We start from the raw sequence: 11274 nt of genomic DNA on the forward strand, positions 1-11274 counted from the left end.
GGGGTTTTCTTGAGGGCTTTGATATTTTTTCCCTCTTTTTGTCTCCATGTTGTTGTTGTTTTAATATCCCTTTAGTAGCTTAGGAACAAATGCCAACATTTTGAAAGAGCTAATGTTCTTTTGCCTCTTTCAGTGCAACTGTGATTAATCAAGCATCCATTGTCAAATGCCTAGTTTCCTAGGGTTGGGTGGGGGGATGAGAAGAAGTGAGTGTTTGGGGAGGAATTGCAGTTGCCTGGTCATCTATTAGTGCCACATACCTGCTGGAAAATATATAGATTAGACAGGTGGCAATAACATCAAGTTCATGTCTCAATGGACAGAGTTCTTTATATGGTGTAGTGGTAGTATATTTCCTTTTTTTCTGGAGACAATGAATTAAGGGCAAGTCTTGGCCCCCCCAAAAGTTGGAGTCTTCTTCATTTCATTATTGCTGAGGTAATCGTCCTAAATAAAAAAATTAGTGATGCTGAAATTAGTGATGCCATTCAACTAACTGGAATTCTAAAAGAGAAACGTTTGGTGTGATTGACTGAGATGTTCATTGCTTGTAGGGATGTCTAGATTTTGTGAAATCCATCCTATGTGTATTTCATGGATTGTGTGGTGTCATTTGTTCCAATGTCCGTTCACAGACAGATTTGAAATTTTGTTCCTGTTATGCGGAAAAATATGCAAATAATTCCATACGAGGGTTCTCAAGAATTATGTAATTTATGTTAGTAATAACATTTAGCATATTGTCCCCCATTCCATTCAACTGTTCCCTGCATATATTTTCCAGGATGGCATATGTCTCAGCAGAAACATGAGTATTTTCCTATGAATAAATTTGCATAAATTTTGGGAAAGATTTTTTTTAAAGGTCTGAAAGTCCATGGACTCCACGCAGCCTGAGGAGGCCAGTCCACAGTGGATTCCGCAGGTCAGATTCTTAGAAATCCAAACCGATTTTAGTCTGTCTTGAATTTCTCCAGCATCCTTAATTGCTTGTAACTGGTGCAATTGAATTAGCTTTACACCTGCTGAGTTCAAGAGTCAGAGCAGGGCTGTGGAGGACAACCTTAAAGCTTAATCCCAAAATGCAGCAGGAGCTGGGTGAAGTAACAAAGGTCTCATTTTCAGATTGGAGAGTGTGCAAACGGAAGGACCGTAATTCAGCGGCAGGACATGCAGAAGGACATGCAGGTTCAATCCTTGACATCTCCAGGCTAGTCTGGAGCACCGGAGGCTCAAGAGGCAGTACACTCAAATGTGAAAACTCCTTTGTTTTGAGTTTCTGTGATGAAAGACTATTATAAATAAAAGGATCTGAAACACACTGGATTTAATAAATGTTTGTTCTCGTTCACTCCAACCTTCTTCCAAACTCAGCATTGTCTCTTATTTTTGAACTCAAAAATTGATGTTGATGATGTTCTAATAACTTCCCATATTCAAGAGGAGAGCACTACACTGAGGGAGTTGCTTACAGATTTAAGGAGGAATGTATGAGAAATTAGTTTCAGTTCATTTTTGATCAGGATTTACACAGTTCACAACTCCCAGACTGAACACTGACGCAATCTGCAGTTGAATTTTGTACATTTCTGAGCTTGCAATGTAATTCGCAGGCCTCTCCCCCCCCCCCCCGGTATTCAACAGCATGGGTACATTTGAAAAATGCACATGAAAAATGCATATTTTTGAAAAATGTGCACAAACTCACTTTAATCAGTGGGAGAAGAATGTATACATTTCAAAGATGCACACAATTGATGCCTACATTTGGAAAAATACACACAAAAGTACATATGAATTTTCATGCTAAAAAAAGCTCACAACCTGAAACAGATATGAGATGGAACACACTTCGAGGTGGAATTTGGAGAACTTCAATGAGCTCGTGTTTTGCTGATTCGCACATTCTTATGATTAAGCAGTACAGGGGCCCAAGGGTCTGTGTTCTTGTCAATGCTCTACCTGTCCCTGCAGTGGCACAGCTGTGACAAAAAAGAGCAGTTTCACACCTGTTTTGGGAATGGATAGAGAGCAGGTTCCCCAGTTTTTGCAAGGGAAAAGGAATCTGTCATTGTGGAACAGGCATCAAGAATATAGCCCTAAGTGCCTTCCAATACGAACCCAGCTCACGGATGCTATGATCAAGGGTATATTCTTGATCAACCTTCAGAATGCTTGTTTGGGGGTAATATCTATACAAGAAGGAAGGTTTATGTATTTAAACACTGGCCATGGAAGGCATCAGAGCAATCAGTAGTTTTGCTGTTGTGCAGACTAGGACATCTGAGACTGTGCTAGATTCTCCTGGTGTTTGTGTGGCAGCCTAGGCTTATCCACAGCCCATTTTCGCCGTTTATAATTCTGCATCACTTTAGAGGTAAATACACAGTGGTAGAGTTCTTTAAAAATGTATATGTGGTACTCAGTAGGAAAGGGTGAACTTGGCAGGCCTGAGGCTAGGGGCACACAGGCTGCCCCGGCTGTTCTCTGATGCAGGCACAGAATTCTGAAGATCAAAATGAAACAAAACCCTTCAGCCAGTCCCAAGCCTTTCCAGTTTATGGTCCCCCTTGCTGAGCTGTGGTGAAGGCTCTGAGCATTGGGGGATGGCTGTAAGCCAGTGGGAGGCGGGTAGCCTGGATTTCCTGAGCCCTGAGTGCTCTCTGGCAGCTGTAACTCCTTTTTGCATTTGTTTTATTATTGCTCTATAACGTGAAAGAAATTCTGCTGGATGTCCTTATATCTGGTGTTATGAGCAGGAATAAATAACACAAAAAACGACTGCCTCCAGTACAGAAATCCATCTTCTCTGATAAGATGTTTGAAGATGATAATTCTCCTTTAAATAACTTGGAGATCATTGAGAATGTGTAGCATGCCATTTAGTACGCAAATTTAGGCAAGGCATTTTAATAATAGATTGTGGGGGGAGAGGGAGAGGAAGCATAAGCTACTGATGCTTACAGAAAGCAGGTCCCCAAAGCTTTCATGATTTACTGGAGCATATGTTTTGGAAGTGGCAGCATTGACACTGATGGTGCTAATCTCCTTTTTATCTTGTTTTGATTCGAAGGACATTTGACTTTGATTTTTGGCAAACTTTTTATCTAGTCCCAAAGAGTTTCCTTGGCTGCTGCAGCAGAGAAATAGCCATAATAAACACATTATATGGTACTTGTAAATTTCACTATATCACTATTGCTTGACTCACCAGGGGAGTGAAAATCTTCCCAAAAAAATCCAATAAGCCTGCAGTAAAATATCTGGCAGGTAAATCTGAAATGAAATTGTTCAAATGTTGTTTCCAAAATCAAAGTCAAACTGCACAAATTATTTCAAATAGAGGAGAAACAAATCTTGTGCTCATAACTTTTCTACAAGACAAAATGTGAAATGGATTCTACTTATTTATGAACAGTTGCATTTTGTTGTTATTAGAATACTAGGGATTTGTAGTTGTCCTTTTCAGCTCTCTAATAGGGGTTGTTTTAGTTGTGTCTGGCCTGACCTGAGCCAAGCACCTATATCCTGTAGATCTAGGGATGTTGGTTCATATGTGCAAGCCCCACTTAACATTATCCTCATGATAGTGTATCAACTGGGCACTCAAGAGACCACTGGCAATGACTTCCATGACGGCAGTTGCACCTTTTTCAAGTAGGGATGGGTGAGACATTTGTTGAATTTTATTTTAATGTGAGATTATTCAGTTTGTCTGTGATTATCACTCTGTGGAACTCCCTCCCTAGGGAACTCCACCATGCCCCCTCTTTAATGAGCTTCCGCTGCACATTAAAAACGTGGTTGTTCAGGCAGGCATTTGGGGTGGGTTAGGTGGGTTTTTAGAAATATGATGTTCTTACTGTAGAATTTTATTGTTTTAAACTGTTTTATTACACACTCTGTGCATCACCCAGAGTGGCTGGGTGACCAGCCAGATGGGCAATTAATAAATTTAATAAATAAATAAATAAATAAATAAATTTGACAATATGCACTCATTTGAAAAAAATGCAAGGAAAATGTGTACATTTCAAAAATGCACACAAACACATTTTAGTCCATGCGTGCATATGTACAAAATTCATATATTTGAAAAATATAAATTTCTGTGCAGAAAAAAGCTCATGTGGAACTGAGATGGGATGACCCTAATGGTGGAAAACTGAGAACCTGAACAAGATCAAGATTGGCAGATTTGCCCATCCCTGTTTCAAGCTACAGTACTTGTGATCATAGAAATCATTGCATCTTTGTAAAGCCTGGTGTTCCTTGTGGCTATGTACAATGTCACACAGAGGAAATAAGTGGGAGTTGAATGTGTGAATCACCCCAAAGTATTAGAGGAATCCCCCCATGACTACATCTCAACTGGATCAAGGGGCATGTCTGGTCTTTCTTAATGTCTAAGTCAGTTTAAAGTGGCTGTCATTGAACCTGTCCAAAGGTTGGGACAAAATCTAAGGCTCCACTGAGCTCCAGTGTGCTCATGGAAATGATTCGGGCTCCCTCTTTTATTCTATACTCCAAGGAATGCCCTGGGAATGTACTGGATAATTCTTTATATGTTATGCACTTGGAACTTTTTGTGTTGAATGATTATGCTGGTGATCATGTTGATGGTGTTCCAGATCCAATGAAAAAGTCAAGTTCGGATGGACTTAGTATTGTTCCCATCACTCACCACACTATTTTCTTTCTTTTTTTGTTTTTGAGAAAGTTGTGGTACCTGACACATATGAACACTCCTGAAATGGAGGATGTTTGTAACTCTGAGCCCATTAAAGTTGTCCTCCTGTCAATTTCCACATTGACCTCAAGCTTAATTCTAAAGTTTTGCACCTCTCTTCCCTGACTGTACACACTTTTGAAATCTACTCTGCAGTATTGGGGGCCCTCTAAAGCAGATGGGGTGTGTGTGCTGGGTTGCAGGGGGAAGGAGAGGCAGGGAAAATCCCATTGCATAAGATGACGTCTACTCTGACAATGCTGAATTTCACTCTCTGTTTATTGTCTTGGGCTGAGAGTGCTTGCTATAATAAAGTTTGAGAACTCATGCTATAAGATCCATGTTGTAGATACAATTAAATATTATAACACACTAGTAAATACTAGACTTGTATTCTGCAAGCACAAATACACATTCCTGGCTGCTACTGAAAATCTTCCAAGGGCTGGCGGAGTCAAGGGTGTGAAGGGACAACAGAACTCCCAACGGTCTGCTCGTGTGTTGCTGTGCTATAGCTGCACATCATGTCCTGAGCTTTGACTGTTAGATGTAAAAACATCTCCCTTTCAGACTTTTCAAGTAATGAAGGGGCTCTTGTGCTATGTCTGTACTAAATTTCAGCTTACTGGCTTAACTATTTGGAGGAATATTTATGGCACCTCTTTGGTGGGAAGGTTGTACAAATGTGACTCGCATTCTGACTTTTCAAGAAATCAGGGTCTCTTGCATTAAATGTTGTACATTTCAGATTTGTAGTTAAAGAGGAAGCACCATAACTTTTCAAGGGTATATGTAAGGCCTGCCATTTTGATGTTTTTCTTTTAGAGTGTCTTGGACCTTGGTTGTGCCAAGGTTGTGCTCTCTCATTAGCATGCAGTTGCATTGGGTGTGTGTGCAAGTGTGTTACATTTTGAGTCTCCTGTTTCAAGGAAGAAATGTACATATATCTCATAGTTAGATTTTTCTAGTATTCTAGTTGTCTAATGGTGGGACTACTCAGTGCCCCCGTGCCAAAAGAAATGGAGCCAAAATGATTCACTGAGAAACAAGAGGGATATATTAGCATTATCGGGGTGTTCCTAAGCCCTGCAGTTCAGCACAACTGGGGGAAAAAAAACATCAATGAGGATTGAGCATGTGTGGTGGCCACAGGAATGGCAGATCTAGATATGTAGGATTCAATTAACTGTATTAGTTTATTAGTTTAGTGCATAAGCAGTGCATTGGCAGAACCCAATATGAATAATATAGCATTCCTTATTTGAGCCAGGATGATGCCTCCCAATTGGAAAATTGGTCTATTGACCCTTTGGTCTTCTCACCCATTTGTCATAGTACCATGCATGTGTGGAAGAGTTGAAGCCTGAGGCCTCCGTGCCAGATGTCTGACCTTTCCTGCCACTCTCTTCAGAACTGGTAAACATCACAATACAGAAAGCAGCAGAGAGGGCAATATTCATAATAGGAAGCCTACATTAGGGCCTACTCTCCATGGCCTTTGCGCACAGCAGTGATGTCATCAACTGACACTAGGCCATAGAGGTCTCTAAGTGTCTGGGAAAGGTATCAGACCACCAAAATACTAACTTGGACTTAGTTCAGACACCTGGCTGAATAGTTCAGTTCAAGCAAACCATTTCCAAACTGCAGGGTTGGGGAGGGATTCATCCCTGCTCCAGTCATAATGCATGACAGTTGCATATGCAGGCTTTTTATAGGCACAGCTTTCCAGTGTCATAATATTCCCCAAAGTTTACTTGTTCAACCAAGTGTCTCCCACACTGGAACTATGTAATGTGTGAATTGGCACATTCATTCTTAACATACTAGAGATTATGGGTTTGTGATTTCACTAGTTAGTGACTACCTACCTTGGGTAACATCTTCATGTTGTATCCATAAAACTTTCTGCCCCATATCTAAGCCTCAGGAGGAAAGACTGAAGGAATTGGGTATGTTCAGCCTTGAGAAGAGAAGAATGAGTGGGGATATGATAGCACTTTTCAAGCATTTAAAGGGTTGTCATACAGAAGAGGGCCGTGACCTGTTCTCTAACATCCAAGATTATAGGACAGAGATGATGGGCTTAAGTTACAGGAAGGCAGATTTTGGTTGAACATCAAGAAAAACGTATTAATGGTCAAAATAGATAATGGAACTAATTTCCTAGGGTGGTAGTGGTCTCTCCGTCGCTGGAGGTATTCAAGAGTGGAGACTGGACAACCATCTATCAGGGATGCTTTAAAATGGATTCCTACACTGAGGAGGGGGTTGGACTCAATAGCCTAAATGGCCCCTTCCACCTCTACGATTCAATGTTCTGTTCTCTTAATATTTCATTCCCTTGTAATGTTGCAGCAGCATATGCTATTAAACAAATGGGCTCAATGAACAGTCATAATACAGCAGTTATTTCCAATTTTACTTTTTGTCTTTGTCTACATATATACTGTACCTTTGTGCAAAATTTTTAAAAAGCAATAATATCTTTTTTTGACTTCCATATTTCAGCAGAAATAGTTTCTGAGACAGTGAAAGTAGAAATTTTGAGGATTTTGCCTCAAATGGAGGAAATGGCTACCTTACATATGCCCCTCATCTTCCCTGGTATTACAAGGGAATGTGGTGTTTGACAGACCCTGTTTTTCCTCCTTCTGATGTTCATCACAGGTCATGCCCAGGTTCAATTGTTCCCTTTGCTGCTGCACCTCATATGGTATGAATGGGGCCGTTTGGATGTGCCATGCCTCCAGTTGCTCCCCTTCTTTGTTACATCCTACCTGTGGAGACATAGTGGGCTGTTGCTCTTCTTGTTCCTGTGTTGCTTCTTTCTCTTTAGAGGATGCAAATACGTGCATGTTGAACTGATCGTCCTGTTCTTCTGGCTCTTCATCCAGAGAGTGAATTTCTAGGTTGCCAGAGTTTGTGTTGCCCTTTGTTGCACACTGTTCTTCTTCAAAGGTTCCATTCAGAGGCAAAGAGCTGAGCTTTCCAAGACCTAGAGGCTGCTGTACATCCAAGTAAAGAGTACCCTGGAGATTCTGATCTTCCTTGTCATAAATGCCCTCGGGCCCAGAATCTCCACAGGCCAATTTCCTTTGCTGTTCTTTCTCATAGTTTACATTGTCAGGCACTATGCTATTGTCTTCTGATACAATAGGCTCTTGGGTCTCCTGTTCTTCAATATAAGCAGTGCCTTTAGCTCCAGAATGTGCATGATCTAGTCCTTCTTGCTGTTCCTTTTCTTCAGTTATGCTATGGTTGGTGATAACTTGTTCCAGTAAAAGAAGCTGCTGTGTCTCTGGGTGCTTCTGCTTTGTAATGTGGACAGCAACATCCTCAGGCAAAGGGTTTATATAAGCTAGTTTTTGCAGATCCATTGTATACATTGCCCCCAGGGGCAATGGGGTTGTGTTCTCTGGCACAACCGCTTGTAGAGCCACCTGGTGGGGAACATACGGGTGGTCTTCTACCTTGCTGAGAATAACATCTGATGTGGAGTTTCTAATGGCTTGTGCTTCTTCCTGTTCCTTCTCACAGGTTGTGCCCTGGAATGAAAAGCTCATAGCGTTTGGTGTAACAAGTGGCTGGTTTTCCTGGTCAAGCAAGTTTAGGTAACTGTACTCTATCTTGTTGGAAGAGGCTTCTGTCACAAAGTCTAGATGCTGCTGCACTCCTGGCTGTTCTTGTTCATGATTGCCACACATGGTGGACAAAATGTCTGGGTATTTTAGTTCTACAGCCTGCTGTGCCTCCTCACAGGGCCTATCTTGGTGATCTTGGTGGGCATCTCCTTTAGATACAGAATTCATCTGGCTCCAGGCCACTTGTTTCTCCATGCTATGTGTAACACCCACAACTAGTCCTTGTTGCCCCAAAGCCTGCTGTTCCTCATGACATCGTACAGCTGGTTGGCTGAGCAGTTCCTGCAAAGAGGTTCCACCCTCAGAATCAGTACTGGTGTTTTGGTCTTCCTGCAGTTTATTTTCATTGGTAGCCAATGTGAGTAGCTCTCTAGTCTGTTGTAGCTCCTGGAGTGGCAGATCTTGGTGGTCCTGCTTCAGCTGCCTCTGGCAGGGTGCACCTTCCAATATAATACTTGCATGGTCTCCTCCTTCTTGTTGCTCCTTTTCATAGGCAACTTCATGGAGCAATTCACTTAGCAATTCAGGCTTTCCAGATTGTCTGTTTTCTTTGGCCGGCATAACTAGACGGTCCTTCCCCTTTTCAAGGGGCATGCCTGCTGATACAGCACCTACTAAGCTTTTCTTTTCTGTATCTACAGATAATAAACACAGGTTATCTAATCCCTCCTTTTGTTGCCGTGTTTTGCTTTGTGTGTGAAAGGTATCTGTGTTTGTTTTTTCATCATATTCTTCTGGTTTTTCTTCCAGATATATATCACCTAAAGCCATAGGTATATGGGGATCTTGAGTTTTTCTGTTATGGGGCTGGGCACAAAGTGTTAGAACTGGCTTGATGGCCTCTGTTTGTGCACTACCCAGGTCACCTGCAGGTGTCATGTTCCAGTAGTCTTGGGCCCTGCTTGGCTGTCTTTCTTCAAACAGGGTGTCATTGAGAGATGGATCTCCAGCATTATTCTTTTCCCCATTTTTTTTCTTTCGGTCCTTGGGTCGCCTCCCTGCCAAGTACATCCGCCTGCAGAGATACAAGGCAGGAATTAGGAATTTGAAAGGAGGGTAGGCAGCTGCTAACAATTTTTTCCTTTCCACAGCCCTATATCCTAATGCCTTAACAGTCTAGCAGTGACCTCAGTTAGTGTGCCTAATTATAGGTTTGTGACTGCTTGACAAAATGGGTGGAATGCTAATGTATCAGGCTGCTGTATTCATTCTTCCCCAAACAATCCTTGCCACCTCTAAATGTTGTCTTCTGTATTTGTGGAACAAATCAGCTGCTGTGTGAAAGAACAACTATCTTTACCTTTTAGGGATGCAGCAACACAAGGCTGAGACCTGGAAACACCCAGTAGAGCGCTCTTCTCTACCAGCATCTGTATCTTCTTCAACAACATCTGGACCACTTCTAACCTTCTCTTCACTCATGCCCAAAATCAAGAGCAGAAAAATAAAAGGAAATCCAACACTGAGTGTTAGAAAGGAAATGCACTGACTCTTAGCCAGTACTTGGCTTCTACACTTCCACAAAAATGGATTTTATTGACCACTGACACCATAATGACCTTTACCAGCTAGTGTGGCCTGTATGGCAATAGCTGAACTGAACTCTCCATAGGCATGGCTTTATGACATAACCAGTTCTGGAAGGCTGTGGGTAGCCATGGTGGCATGGCTATGGCTCCTAGAAATTGAATGTTTGTGCCATGAGGTGACATTGTTTTGCTTGCTAGAGTTTAGTGACAACACTACTTTAGCTTTATGAATGCATAACTTTGATATTTTCATAATTCTGAAGATTCGCTGCCAAAATCTCTTTCCTCACACATCCTTGTCCTTTTCTTCTTCTGCTGAAACCTCTTGTAATAATATCTTTATTAATACTATCTGTATTCCAGGCTCTCGTGTTGGCCACACTTACACGTATTCTTAGTTTTCATATAAATGAAAACATGGCCACTGCTCCCCACTATCATGTGATGATGGGGTGGGGGTTTTTACTGCCTTATAAAAGCACAAGAATGCTCTTGTGAGAAAATTTACACTTATCTAAACATGCACATATTATGAATCTACAAGTAAAGACTAAATATTATCCACTGCCACTAATGCTATTTTTTTAAAATATAAGCAAGGAAGGAAGGCAGACCTTGAACCCAAGCCATGATGGCAGCTGTAGTTGTTCGAAGCAAACATAAATAACATTTTAGAGACTTCGTATGTACCGATCTGAGTTCTAGAACTGAGCATAAGGTTGCTTAAGGGTTGCACAAACCTCCTAAACCTTTTTGGATAGTGCTGCAGAGGAAGAATGTATTTCTCATTCCAGATCTATTTATCAAATCTGTTGCCTTCACATATTCCATTTTCCACTCAGTATCCAAAGAAGAAAAATTATAGAACTACTTACATTTTGTCCTTAATCTGAAGGAGATGTATGACTTGCATTAAACCTCAGCCATTGTGTGGTTGTCCTTGCTCGCATATTTAATTAATGAAATTTGAAATTTCTAAGTGATTTGTTCTGCTGGAAATGGTAAAGGGATAAAACTTCAAAACCCACTTTAGTACTTGATCAGTCTTCAGCTATTAATGCAAGAGAAATGTTTCTCGGAGAAAATTGTTCCACTGGATTCTACAAGTACTTTCAGAAAGAAATACAATTACAGCTGTACAGCCACATTTCTTAGGTGATAAAGCATGTAAATGAGCTCAGGTATGTTGGACTCTCCCTGAGCTAGGTTCATCCTCCTGTATCCTCTCTTATGATGCTCAATAGAGCTTGAAAATATTGATAACTATCAATTTATCAAAATATGCATTTTAATGTGCATTTTAATAATAATCTGTCAATTTATCAAACTGTACATTTTGATGTGCTGAAATCAACAGGCAAAATAGAAATTT

General features: G+C 41.0%; 1 protein-coding gene across 1 annotated transcript; it reads right to left on the minus strand.

The window, feature by feature from the left end:
* Positions 1–7311: 7311 nt before the first annotated feature.
* Positions 7312–9795, minus strand: LOC146351582 (uncharacterized). The gene is made up of 2 exons (XM_084845705.1): positions 9674–9795; positions 7312–9388 (listed from the first exon to the last, which is right to left on the minus strand). Exons 1-2 carry the CDS (start codon positions 9793–9795, stop codon positions 7312–7314), a joined length of 2199 nt encoding a protein of 732 aa, XP_084701831.1.
* Between the last annotated feature and the right edge of the window lie 1479 nt (positions 9796–11274).

This window comes from Heloderma suspectum, chromosome 3 (genome assembly GCF_057233095.1).
Source record: "Heloderma suspectum isolate Gila_16-S chromosome 3, 16-S_ref, whole genome shotgun sequence".
NCBI classification, from domain to species: Eukaryota; Metazoa; Chordata; class Lepidosauria; order Squamata; family Helodermatidae; genus Heloderma; species Heloderma suspectum.